Source organism: Setaria viridis, chromosome 9, assembly GCF_005286985.2.
Source record: "Setaria viridis chromosome 9, Setaria_viridis_v4.0, whole genome shotgun sequence".
In the NCBI taxonomy this organism is placed as follows: Eukaryota; Viridiplantae; Streptophyta; class Magnoliopsida; order Poales; family Poaceae; genus Setaria; species Setaria viridis.
In genome coordinates this window covers 44,451,642-44,464,753 of record NC_048271.2, presented here as the reverse complement: position 1 = coordinate 44,464,753, position 13,112 = coordinate 44,451,642, and the positions used below count along the sequence as shown (strand labels likewise).

General features: G+C 48.0%; 3 protein-coding genes across 3 annotated transcripts; all 3 read right to left on the bottom strand.

The window, feature by feature from the left end:
• Positions 1–2,596: 2,596 nt before the first annotated feature.
• LOC117836643 (phylloplanin) lies at positions 2,597–3,695 on the bottom strand. Its single transcript, XM_034716109.2, has 2 exons — positions 3,429–3,695; positions 2,597–3,295 (listed from the first exon to the last, which is right to left on the bottom strand). Exons 1-2 carry the CDS (start codon positions 3,601–3,603, stop codon positions 2,940–2,942), a joined length of 531 nt encoding a protein of 176 aa, XP_034572000.1. The 5' UTR covers positions 3,604–3,695; the 3' UTR covers positions 2,597–2,939.
• Positions 3,696–5,930: 2,235 nt separating this feature from the next.
• Positions 5,931–6,825, bottom strand: LOC117839619 (phylloplanin). The gene is made up of 2 exons (XM_034720002.2): positions 6,580–6,825; positions 5,931–6,450 (listed from the first exon to the last, which is right to left on the bottom strand). Exons 1-2 carry the CDS (start codon positions 6,740–6,742, stop codon positions 6,176–6,178), a joined length of 438 nt encoding a protein of 145 aa, XP_034575893.1. The 5' UTR covers positions 6,743–6,825; the 3' UTR covers positions 5,931–6,175.
• Positions 6,826–10,123: 3,298 nt separating this feature from the next.
• Positions 10,124–10,896, bottom strand: LOC140221219 (uncharacterized). The gene is made up of 2 exons (XM_072290536.1): positions 10,716–10,896; positions 10,124–10,451 (listed from the first exon to the last, which is right to left on the bottom strand). The coding sequence occupies exons 1-2, from the start codon at positions 10,894–10,896 to the stop codon at positions 10,216–10,218; spliced, it is 417 nt and encodes a 138-aa protein (XP_072146637.1). The 3' UTR covers positions 10,124–10,215.
• Positions 10,897–13,112: the final 2,216 nt, after the last annotated feature.

The following is a 13,112-nucleotide window of genomic DNA, read 5'->3' as shown; positions in this document are numbered from 1 at the left end:
TGCAGCTGCAGGGGGCGCGGTGCGTGCGTGCCGAAATGTGACTACCAAACCTTGGCGCGCATTCTCCGATCAACTTGTCACCTTAGGGAGCGTTTGGATGTCAGGGGCTAAACTTTAGTCCTGTCACATCACACGTTCGGATGCTAATTAGAAGAACTAAATATGAGCTAATTACAAAACTAATAGCAGAACCCCTAGGCTAAATCGCGAGATGAATCTATTAAACCTAATTAATCCATCATTAGCGAATGGTTACTGTAGCACCATATTGTCAAATCATGGACTAATTAGGCTTAATAGATTCATCTCGCGATTTAGCCTAGAGGTTGTGCAATTAGTTTTGTAATTAGACTATGTTTAATACTCCTAATTAGTGTCCAAACATCCGATGTGACAGGCTCTAAAATTTAACCCCTCCGTGCCAAACACCCTTTTATTATTGGCGTTGGGAGATCGATCAGCGCGTTGCTTGCTCGTCCTGTATTTAGCAGGCACGGATCTCTGATTTCCTGCAGTACTTTTTGACATGGCACGACACAAGGGTTTACACATCTGTCCTGCTTGGTATGTACTGTCGTTGTCGTGCATCAAAACTCACGTCACTTCTGTTCTTCCATTGAATATTTGCTATGCAAAGCACGTAATCTGATATTACTTCAATACTAATGTTCTTTAGACTATCAAAATTATTGCATCTGTCGTATAAAATATCACTACTGGCTAGATTTGTTTTCTTAATAAAGGATAATCAAGTATAACAATTATTTTAGTTTTTTTCTTACTGAAATTCAGCGTGGTATCAAATCTAGATGTGCTCAATTCATAGTGAGAGAAGAAAGTCATAATACGATGTACCAAGTCCGACCAGGGCAAGGTAGAGGATCTTCTAGGGGTCCATATATGTATACCATGAGATTGAATCCTAAGAAATGTCTATACTAGTGAACATGACATGAGAGGGCCGGGACACTTAGGTCTGGTTTGGTTACTCTTACTTATTTTTAGCACCCGTCGCATCAAATGTTTAGATATTAATTAGGAGTATTAAACGTAGACTATTTACAAAATCCATTACATAAGTAGAGGCTAAACGGCGAGACGAATCTATTAAGCCCAATTAGTTCATAATTTGATAATGTGTTGCTACAGTAAACATTTGCTAATGTTGGATTAATTAGGCTCAATAGATTCGTCTCGCCATTTAGCCTCCACTTATGTAATAGGTTTTGTAAATAGTCTACGTTTAATACTCCTAATTAGTATCTAAACATTCGATGTGACACGTGCTAAAAATAAGTAAAGGGAACCAAACACCCCCTTAATAACTAAAACAATTTTACTATTTTTACATTTTTGCCCAATTTGTTGTTAAGTTTACTTCAACTTTGTTTTATGAACATGATATGCGTATAGAGATTGATTGTTGCCTGATTCAGTGGTGTTGATGCAGTGGCTTGAATTTTAAAAATTGTGACATGTGCCTACAATACCAACTAACAAAGGTTTTTAGTCCCGAATAATTTGGGATAGACTAGAAATTAAACACAGAAAGAGCCTCAGGTAAAAAGGAAGCATTAATGTAGTAAGGCTACTAGTCCTATTGCATTGCATCATATGCATTAAATGAGGGTATATATAGGATGCTTTGGTGACATGGCACGTACTCCACCCCATCACTACTGGGGGCTCTTAGTACTGGCTGAAAAAACTGGTACTAAAGGGGTATTAACAAATTTTAAAAAAAAGAAATTCCCTCGCCGGTCCCCCCCCCCCCGCCACCCACCCCCGCCGCCCTTCGCCCCGCCGCCCTCCACCCCTTCACCCGCCCGTCGCCCCTCCGCCCGCCCCGCTGCCGCTCTCTGCCCTCTGCCCGCCCGCCGCTCTCCGCCCTCCGCCCCGCCGCCGCCTCACCTCCCCCGCCGCTGCTCCTCACTGCCGGTGAGGGGCGAACGGAGGGGGGAGGGAAGGGGAGGCAGAGGAGGAGAGGAGTGAGCTGTTGTGTGTGTGTGTGTGTGTGTGAGAGAGAGAGAGAGAGAGAGAGAGAGAGAGAGAGGAGTGGGGGGAGGAGACGGGATAAGAACGAAGGTGGCCGGGTGGAGCGGGTGGATAAGGTGGCCAGGTGAGCGGGACGGGAGCTCCTCGAGGACTATCCGTTAGGCCCGGTACTAATGCTCATATTAGTATCGGGTCAAAATGCAACTGGTACTGAGCCTCGGGACGAATGCTCAGTTTTCCAGTAGTGCTCCCTCCGTATTTCTTTTTACATGTCACATTAGGTTTGTCCTAAGTCAAACCTATCCAACTTTGACCAGATTTATAGAAAAATACAACAACAATTATACTACCAAACATATGCACTATCAAAATATATTCCTTGGTGCATTCAACGAAACAAATTAGGTATTGTAGATGTTGAACTTGGTCAGAGTTGAACATGCTTGACTTAGGACGAACCTAATGTGATATGTAAAACACTCCAGAGGGAGCATATAGTTGAAAGAATAGAGAGAATGGAGCAGTTATCTCGCCTCATGGAGATACGGCTTGGGCTCCATACATCAAAAGGTAAAAAACACATTTTGGGTCCACTCTAATATGCACAAACACATTGCAATTAATTGTGTTTAGTGGTATAATTATTACAAACATAGCTTTGATTTTTCACAATCAAGAGACGAGGCAACAAATAAAAGTTACACAATATACATATAAGTGCTTCTTAGAAGCATGCTGATTGGTACGAGTAGGTGATTTATATAGTAACACACGTGATGATTTGGCAACACAAACTAAAGTAAAGCAGGCCAACTGAACATATCATGCCTGCTACACGCATTGATTTAATTTATGCTTAGTTATTTATAGCGTCGATGATAGATCAACAGGGCCACGGCCAGACCAGTAGCTCCAGCTGATATTGGAGCCATGCATGAAGGGGTCTAGGGGATTAATGAGAAGGCCTGGGGGGCGAGGTTGAGGATGCCGCTAAGGATGCCAGTGAGGATCTGGATGATGACGCTGATGATCCCGCCGAGGCCGAGGTCGCCGCCGCCGCCGCCGCTGCCGGTGGTGATGCCCAGGAACTTCATCGGCGACACCAGCTTCCCGGAGGTGCCGGCCAGGGACGCGTCGCAGGCGGCCAGTGGGGTGGTCACGACCAGGTTGCACTGGTTGCTCATTATAGCGGTGAGCTGATCCCTGCTGGCACCGGGAATGGTGATGACGAAGTTCCCGCTCGAGTCCGCTGTGGCGCCGGCCATCGCCTTGCCGTAGCACATAAACTGCACGGTTGCGTCTGTCCGGACCAATGCAAGAAACAAGGGAAATTTAATTACGATCATACTAGGCGTGTACAACTGCGGGAATAATGTCTCTAGGCGAGTTAATTAGACAGAGAGATGATCGATGATTCGATCGATATGCCTTACTAGGGAACGCCGGCGCCGTGGCCACATTGATGTTGTTCCCTGTGGAGCATGGCACCGCGCCGGAGATGACGACACTGGCGTTGGGGCTCGCCCCCAACCCGGCACAGCGGGTCACCTGGCCGGCGGCGACGACGACGGTGAGGAGCGCGGCGAGGACAAGGCTCTTCGGCGCCATTATATTGCTGCCCGTTGCTAGTACTCTAGCTCACTCCTCGATCTCACTCGATCTGTTGTTCGATCTGTTGTTCGGTTAGTTGTAGCTCATGCTGCTGCATGGATCCGGTATTTATAGGCATGGGAGGCCAACAACTTGCTGCTGCATGCGTGGTTCTTCACCGTGTAGCTGGCTAGCAGTAGGTTCAGGACTTGAGGCTCACGGGTCAGCTTCACCGCCGCGCGTGCTTCCAGTGGTCGAAGCGCACACGCTTCGATCTGTCCGCGTTGGGCGTGCATGCCAGCGGCCGGGCAACTGGCACGGGCGCTAAGCTAGCTCGAGAGTACTATTTCTGATCGAGCTCTGTGTCAATTTGATGAGTTGAGGATCGATCACTCATCAGCACCATGGTAATTGAAGACTGGCCTTGATAATGCATGTGTGGTCATGGCGATAGTAGGGGTGGTGTGTGGGCTACTATTATATTATATTAGCGGCAGCCTATAGGTGCGTGGTCCGACCCGAGAGCGTGTGGCGAGGCACTGCCGGGCTGCCGGCACGCCAGGCCGGCCATGCTCCACCTCGACGCCGGCGTCCCCGTGGGAATTCCTCCGGTTCACGCGTGCCGTACAGTGCCAAGAAGATGATACGGTGCCCGATTCCCTTGTGAAAATGGTGCCGCATCCACGAATAATAGTATTGGTTATTACGTTACCGTACCATTGAGAAATAATCTGTTCCTGTCTCTTTTTTTCGGGTAAGAATTGAGATGGGCTGGAGTGGGAAGAGAGAGAGAGAGAGAGAGAGAGAGAGAGAGAGAGAGAGAGAGAGAGAGAGAGAGAGAGAGAGAGAGAAGGAGAAGCCCACTTGTGCCAATAATTTCGTCTGTCGTATCTCTGGCATGCTCAAACTTTGTCACCTTGCTACCGCGCTGTCGTTGATGATGCGTACAGGGAACCGAGGCGTAGATCCTAGAGAATATTGGTGGTGAAAAGTCAGGTCGGCGATGGTGAAAGATTATTTAGTTAACGCTACTAACATCTTTCATTGGTCTTAGATTATCTAGTTAACGCTACTAACATCTAATCACTAAACATTATCTTTGTTAGTAAACATTATCACAAACACTAATATTCGGTGTACCACCGATCGATCGATCTAATCAAATGTTTGATTCGAGGAATCATCAACTAAGCTTCTATCGAGCAGTTCATTAAGAGACCATCCTGTGAACAATTTTTGGCGGGAGATTGAGCTCCATTCAATATTCAGATTAGACATGTGTGCCTATGACTAATAACTTTGTATGATGGATCAGCCTATCTCATTTCTCAAACCAAAATAAGAAAGTAATGTTCACAACAAGGAGAAAATGATCCTACTCCTAAAATCAAATGCCTGATGATGGCGCTGAAAATTGCTCGTGAGGTATATGCATCACGCTCTATTCGTTACAAGAGTTCTAATCTTTCCCTATAGTAATTTTATGACTAGCCACCAGTTTTAAGTAGTCCTTAGCATTTTTCTTGAATGGCCGACACTTTTTCAATTATTTTTTTCTTTTGCACTAGTATTTTTACATTGCAAACAACTTCATTCCCAACAAACAAATTATCAATGGTTATAGATAACAAACATAAGACTACAAACTGCTGGCCCTGGCCATTGATATAGAAACTGTTGGGGGTAAATTGTCACTCTTGAAATGATTATTCCGCTTTCTTCCATCGAAGATTACTAAAGTAATGAATAGCAAAACATGCTTCCCAAGTGACAGATAAAAAGGGACGGAGGAAGTACTTAGCATCGAGTTCCAAAATAGATATTTTAAAAAAAATTATAAAAACTATGTTGGCACAACTTTCTTCCTTCATAAAAATATTTAAAATAGGTTACTCAACTGAAATTTGAATTTTAGAAGCATAACTTACACGCAACATGAAAATAAGATAACATAGGTTTCAAAATTGGATTGTAATTAATGCGACAGTAGTGCCCGTAGCTAACTATTTCTTTCAGGGAGTTTTACTGTTTTAGTGCTTATGGGGCCTATCCTAGGCCCAACTGAAGACATTGGACCGAATCCATGTAGTACTAACCCACCCAAAACTAATATTGGTCAAAGCCCAGTCAAGTGGACTGGCAATAATCCCAGTATCACTAAAGAAAAGTTGATTGTACAGTCAAACTTGTCTTGATTTTTGCAGATTGCATCGAATTTAATTTCCAGACAGCTTCAAGGGAAATATCCTCGGGTTGGCACACCCTCGGGTGTTAAGGCCTTGGTTGCCGGTGATATGCCGGGAAATACCCCAATTTCTTTTTTTTCGAACTAATGACAGGAGCGCTGCCTTTCATTTAAGAGGAAATATCCCAATTTCTGCAGATTGCTAACAAAGCATCATCAGAAACAGAACTACGGGTGCCTGAGCAGATGATTCCATTTTCATCATACTTGTCTGGTAACTATGATCAGTCATCACCAGCATACATTGTAATAAGTTCGTTTATTTGTTTAGCTTATTCATTACTCGCTCTCATTTGTTTTAGATGCACCCATCATCAAGTTTCAGAGAGATCATCCATCATATCATCAGTTCATGCGGAAGGAGAATCCAGCAGGGGCGAGTCGGAAGACGCTGCCGAGCATCCCGGCCAGCGGGCCCTGCAGGCTGGACACCAGCGCCCCGGCCGCCGGCAGCGTCGCGTTGCACTTGGCCAGCGGCGTGTCCACCACCAGCTGGCAGGCGCCCACCAGCGCCCCCAGCGCGCCGGCCACGGCGTCCGCCTCCATCTGGAACGACCCGTCGCGGCCCGTCGTCGCCCGCGCCACCGCGCCGCCGCCGCACCGCAGCTCCACCTTCGCGTCTGCACGCACGCATGCGCCGCCGCGGCAAGTACACGTGAGAATGTTACGTGCCTCGTTATACACCAGCTGTTTAGAGGGTCACGCTGGCTGCGACCAGTGACCACAGCGGGCTGCGGGCGGCGGCGTACCTGGAAATGCCGGGGAAGAGGCTACGTCGATCAGCGTGCCAGTGTTGCACGGCACAACGCCGGAGACGACGATCCTGCCAAGCCTGCTCTGGGCGGAGGCTGCCACGCACGCCGCGGCGGCCACGGCGACGGCGAGAAGAAGAGCGGGCGCTCTAGGTGCCATTGCACAGGATCGGAGCTGTGGAAAGCGGCGCGATGCTATTAGCTTGATGAGAGCTAGCTTTACTTGCTCGACTGCTTGTTGCGGTGGTCGAGATGGAGAGGCGCCCTATTTGGCTATTTATAAGCTCGAACGACCCGGCCGGGACGTTGTTAGGTGGCGTCTGTTACCTCCGTTTTGATCAGGTGAAACCAGCTGTTTGGCTTAGAATGATTCACTTGTCGCCATCATCGAAAGTTAGTATGAACAGCCATGGTGCCACTACGGCAAAACCAGCTTTTGCGATCGATCAAATCCCTCTTCTGTGAATCTGAACCTTTTCTGCCTTTCGGAACCGGTCGCGCAGGCCTAGACTAGCTCTCCGCGCCACCAAAATGCGCGAGATCGGTGACTTTAATTTTTGCCAAAGCGAGAGTAAGCGATGTCGGCAAGTGTTTGCTCCACCGTGACAGCCGTTGCCGTCCCATTTTCAGGTCCTGCGGCTTTTCCCAGCACCATTGTATTTTTGCACTAGTGTTAGTGGTTTAGCGTAATGATTGTATCCATAACAGGTCCTGCGGCTTTTCCCAGCCGCGCGCCCCTCCTCCGCAGCTCGCCGGGCCGCACCTCCGCTGCCCCCAAGGGCTATGGCCGTGCCGCCCCTGCCCCCCGCAGCAGCGCCGGTGCCACGAGGCCGCGCCACCCCTGGCCCCCGCGGCGGCGCCGGGCCACACCGCCCTTGAGCTGGATGGAGCGGGCGCTGAAGTAGCTGAGGTCCGCGAGGAGGACCTCGGTGCCGGTGAAGCAGAGGAGCGCGCCGCCGCGGGAGACCGAGGTGTCGCGGCCGTTGCGACGGAAGTAGTCGCATCTTTATTGAATTGATTGATGAAGTCACTGGAATCAATAAACACATTGATGCTGATGAAGAAACAAATCGAGAGGGAGAAGATCAAGGCAAGGTGCATCTAGCACATCACATTAGTGCACTGCATCTTGAAGCAGATGGATTTTGCGTCCAGCAAATTGCCGCGCGAGTGCGCAAACGCGGTCGAGCTCGTCCTTGAGGCGCGCGTTCTGGATGCGCCAGGTGCTACTCCTCTAGGGACACCTCCCAAGCACGGCCACCCGCAGTTGGCGCAGATGGGGTTGCACGCAGAGAGGAAAAGGGGAGAAATGCTAAGAGAATGACATGTGGCCCATTCATAATGGGTAAAATAGATTATTCATAATAAGTCCTCATGTTTCTGAAGTTAGAGCACCGCAATCAGTCAAACACATACAACAATTCTATATTTTTCTAGAGTTGGTGAAGTGAAGCAGCAAAAAGATGAAGTTAATGAAGTGGAGCTATTTTTTTTAAGTGAAGTGTTGCCAAACATCCTGGTTCCTACTCCGCTCTAAGGGAAAAAGAGGCTAACGGGTTGTCACTGTTCGCAAATGGAAGAGTTCTGAGTTGCGTTTGATTCATCACGTGCTGAAAAACGGGCACCGATCAAGGGTATGGTGTCGTCCTTGAATTGAATCACGTAGAAATCGAGCGTTGCCCCGTCCTCGCCGCCTCCGCTTCGTCCCGTTCTCGGTGCTGCTAGCCCCGCTCCGGCCTCTGCCCTCAGGCTCTTGCCCAACAGGATCCACCGCTGCCGTCCCCTTCCGCACCGTCGTGTCAGCATTTCGTTGCTGGAATCCGCCAGGAGTAGTCAGGCAGGAAACCATGGGAGGTTGCGGTTGGGCCAAGAGCCAGTTTAAGACCCAGGAAGACTAACTTAAAACTAGTGCTCGCACGCACATATTGGACCAGGCCCATCTATAACAGATATTGGAGAGGAGAGGTGAGAGCGAGACACGCTGTGTCGACGTATGAACTTGTTGGCGATCAAAATTGGTATCATCTGAACAAATCAGTCATACCAGTTTTATAAATATTGTAAAATCTCTGATTGGACTTACCATTGCATAGATCTTGTCGAGACAATCAAAATACATACGTAGAACGTCCAATTTGGAGTCCGGACAAGAGAGTTATGGCTCTGACAAGATTCACCCCTGTGTAGGCCGGTCAGATCGGTTTGGATGGGCGGTTTGATCGGTTTGACCAGCCTAATCCGAGTTAGGAGTTGTATTTTGACACGGGATTTGTATAAGCTTTGACTCCTACTGAGGCAGGACCTCCCCACCCTATATTTATGAAGGGTCACGGCCAATTGAGGGCAACCCAATCGAATTAAACAACTATGCATTTACTTTTTATCTTCTAAACCCTAAACTACTTCTACAACCTCCCTTGTTGTTCATCTACTTATCTCCATGACCATAGATGGCGTCCTAGGCTTGCTAGTCAACCCTAGGGCACGCAGGCAACGTCCACACCCTGACGGGGTCCCTCCCGGGTGAGAGTTTCGACGGTCTTTGCTAGTTTGCTTGTAAACTAGTCGTTCTTCACCACATAAGTGTGTTGGTTATCCATTTGCTGTTTTGCTCGTAAACCTAGCCATCCTTCATCACGTAAACATGGTAGTTATCCTCTCGTACGATCGACCAGGGCAAAACCCTAGAACCGGTCTAACTGGGTTGTTGGACTAGTCTAACAGGTCTACGTAGCTATTTGATATGTTTGCGACCCGCACGCTCTAATGCTTTCGGTATGTCGGCCATAAATTGGGTCAACAGAACTTCTAACATCTAAACCAGTCCGTCCAATTTGCTGTTCTTTTCCCCCAATTCTTACTGCCTGCCTTAGTTCCAATTCTCTCCTTTACTCCCCGCTATCCTGCTCCTAACAATCGGTACTAGATTCACCAGCTCCTTTGCTTGATTTGGGGTAATTTAGATGTAAATTTAGGATTTATTTCAAGTTATTTTTTATGCTGGTGGTGGGCAGTTTCGAAACAAATTTAGGAGATTATTTTAAATTATTTTTAATAATAGCATAAGTTGGTAATTTAGATGAAGATTAGGGGTTGCTTTAGTTTACTTTATGTAATATCACATGTGGGTAATTTAGATATATATTTAGGGGTTATTTTAAGCTATTTTCAGCATAGCAAGTGGGTAATTTTTTTGAAAATATAGATTTAATGGCTATGATAACTTGAGTCTACCGAATAGATGGCTGGATGTTATGCTTTCTGGGATTCTAGGTGGCTCCCTATAAAGACTTCAAAAGAGAAATCTCCAATTAGTAATGGTAAAATTGCCACGAGCAACAAAATATACAGCATAAACACACTCGGTTTTAGTTTTTAACGGACGAGGAGTCAACAAAAGAGCATGCAGTACACATATGTACTTATTAGTACTAGCACACGCTTTAAGGTACGGACATGTTATTACGTAGTACTTCATACATGTGTCGTGACAGTTCAAAGGAAAAGCATGGCAATGCAACCTTATTGTACTTCAGGGTCGCATTGCTGCGTGCATGCTGATTTATTCGTAGTGTTATCAGTACTACTCGGAGTCGATATATCGTGAACCGACACGGCCAGAGACATGCAGCTCTAGCCGAGGTTCGGGACGAAGGAGAAGACCCCGCCGAAAAGAGCGAGGATGCCGCTGATGACCGTGACGGGGATGCCCAAGATGGTCCCAACGATGCTGCCGACGGCGGTGACGCTGCCCAGGAGCTGCAGCGGCGCGGGCAGCGTCCCGTTGGTGCCGGCCAGGGACACGTTGCAGGCGACCAGCGGGGTGGTCACCACCGCCCTGCACTGGCTGCTCAGCAGGGAGTTGAGCACTCCAGACGGCAGGCTCAAAACAGATCAGCCCATGATGATGGTGAAGGCCCCGGAGCTGTCCGTCGTCGCGTTGGCCACCACGGTGCTACCGCACACCGCCTGCACGTTGGCGTCTGGCCGGACAGATACAACGGAAAGGATAACAGCGTAATAACGTCAGCGTCAACGATATATAAATACGTACGGATATGTATATATAGTAAGTAGCTAGTAACAGCTGACAGGCAACGCCCGGGAGAGAAGAAGAAGTGGCAAGTCCTTACTGGCGACCGGCGGGACCGCCGCCACGTCGATGGCGCTCCCGATGCTGCACGGCACCACGCCGGAGGCGACGCCGACGGGGTTGCCAATGCCAGACAAGGAGGGAATCAAGCCCACCGCCGGACCGACGGCGGCGGCGAGGAGGAGGAGGGCGGCAAGGAGGACGAGGTTCTTGGGCGCCATTTCGATCTCTCTCTGTTTGTGCCGGGGGTGCGGCGGCTTTGCTGCTAGCTGCTGCTGCTGGGTTATGTTGACGACCTGCTGCTGTAGGGGTGGCTTATTAGCTTTTGTTGTTGTGTGTCCTAGGGTGCTGCATGGACCCGGTATTCATAGGCGTCCAACGCCCAAGCTCCTGTTCATCATTCGCAGTGAAAGCTGCAAGCCTTGGAGAGATGGGATCGACCGGCTCGAGTGCGCTCGTGCTTTCTGCCCGCGTCGGGCACGCAGATAATTCAGCACACCGAGACACAAGTTGCACCGGCACGCCGATGATAACCTCCCTTTTTTTCAGAAGAAATATCCCTATCTTCGTCGTCAACCTGGGCGGTGTTGCCAAACTGTTCAGGTTCGCTACTCCTGATACGGTACGAGGGCACGTATGGTGAGTGAATGTGACCGTGATCAGCCGGGATCAGTGGGAGACTATCGTGGAGGCACACTACGACGACGTAGCTACCTCGGTGCTGGGCCGATCCGACTGTGATCTCACCAGCCCAGCACAACAGTGCCAGAAAGATGGATAGGGCAGACCGATCACGAGCTGAAGCGCGGCGGCTTCACCCGGGCCGGGCCTTTTGGTGGCTGCCGCCACCGAGAAACAGACGCCCCTGTCGATCGACTCCGACGTCTACTACGGATTTCCCATGCCGACGGCTGGCGGGCCGGCCGGCCGGCCGGCCGTTGAATGGTCAGCAACGCGGATGTTTGCTAAATTCACTTGATTAAGCTCGACACCTCTGCTAATGTTCATCAAAAGCAATCGACATGCATGAACCATCCGTTACAACATGCGGCGGCTGAGCCGCAATGATAGTGTTTTAGACAAGCCGCTAGTCAGTTAATTCTTCATGCATGCAATCTTGAGTAGTATCCATTGGGTCCACTGTTTGGAGGCACAAAAAAAATTCTCGTTCCTATAATAAAAGATCCTTGCTATAGAGTGCCATTTGCTAGCATTATTATAAAATTTGCTATTACTTCCATAAGTCACAGATAAAGGATATTTTTGGTCTCCAACTTAACTCTAGCGCTCCTTTAATTTCTACTGTAATTTACGTATTTACATAGCTTGATAAAATTACAGAAGTCTATTTGCGGTCCTTCAAGAGGTAAAAAAAAAAGATTCGCATCAATTGTAACCTGCGTGGTGGAATGCATGAAAAGGGTGCCTTTGACAGTTTGGCTCTCTCTGCATGTTGCGTTTCCTTATCTAGACAAACATCTAATGTGGATAGTGACCACTTCCACTAGTGAGCTGAGCATTCGTATGTTAAGTGTGATGGGGATGTAGCCTCCACATATAAAAGTTCACCAATAAACAAAACTACCATTTTCACAAGTAAGAAACGAGTAGATTATAGGAAACTACTGGAGGACGTCGATTCGCTCGTGCTCCGAATGTAGATTAGAGGTAGAAGATTCCCTCCCTCTTTGCTCACTTGCGGGCGCCGCGCATGCTCGTTGTAACAACTAGTCAACTACTCCTTCCGTCCCAAATTGTAAGTCATTGTGACATCTCTAGGTTCATAACTTTTATTATGTATCTAGACATAAATGTATATTTAGAAACATAACAAAATATATAAATCTAAAAATGTCAAAACGATCTACAATTTGGATTGCGCTAGTTAATTCGCTAGTTAATTCTTCCATGCATGCAATCTCATCAGGGGTATTCATTGAATCCACTTTTAGCCATATTGCTGCAGAAAGGAGGAGGGTCACCCGCACATCAAAACGGCATATCAATGTTTTTGGGGCACAATGGTGGGTATCTTTGCGTATATTTTAGTAATAAGCTATGTGTTTGAGAGATTTTTCATCGTATCCTCACTTAATTACATTGCGCTATTTTTATTTCCCATGTGCTAGTCAATGCGCAATGGCTATACGTGGTTGTGAGCAGGGTGATCCGTGTGGGCCAAGGACCACCCCTGGAATTTTGGCCCAAAGCCCATTACCTCTTAGGAATTTGGCCAGCATCTGTTCCATGCGCCTTCGTTTTTCCGACGATGATTGCTTTGCTCGACTCTCGTACGAGGAAACCAGTGCTTCCTCCATTGGCTCGCGCCTTCGCATGCCCTGGAGAACAGACGGCGTCTCATTTTTGTTAAGTTGGATCACCCTATCCTGACATCCTAGCTACGCCACTGGTTGTTAGAGTCTGAGTGCTCATATTT

Excerpts from the sequence above, each read along its gene's own strand:
- LOC117836643 (XM_034716109.2), bottom strand. The coding sequence starts at position 3,603 with ATGGCGCCGAAGAGCCTTGTCCTCGCCGCGCTCCTCACCGTCGTCGTC. Across the intron at positions 3,296-3,428 it reads CACGGCGCCGGCGTTCCCTA|ACGCAACCGTGCAGTTTATG; the intron begins GTAAGGCATATC and ends TGGTCCGGACAG.
- LOC117839619 (XM_034720002.2), bottom strand. The coding sequence starts at position 6,742 with ATGGCACCTAGAGCGCCCGCTCTTCTTCTCGCCGTCGCCGTGGCCGCC. Across the intron at positions 6,451-6,579 it reads CTCTTCCCCGGCATTTCCAG|ACGCGAAGGTGGAGCTGCGG; the intron begins GTACGCCGCCGC and ends GCGTGCGTGCAG.
- LOC140221219 (XM_072290536.1), bottom strand. The coding sequence starts at position 10,896 with ATGGCGCCCAAGAACCTCGTCCTCCTTGCCGCCCTCCTCCTCCTCGCC. Across the intron at positions 10,452-10,715 it reads GGCGGTCCCGCCGGTCGCCA|TGCTCAACTCCCTGCTGAGC; the intron begins GTAAGGACTTGC and ends TGCCGTCTGGAG.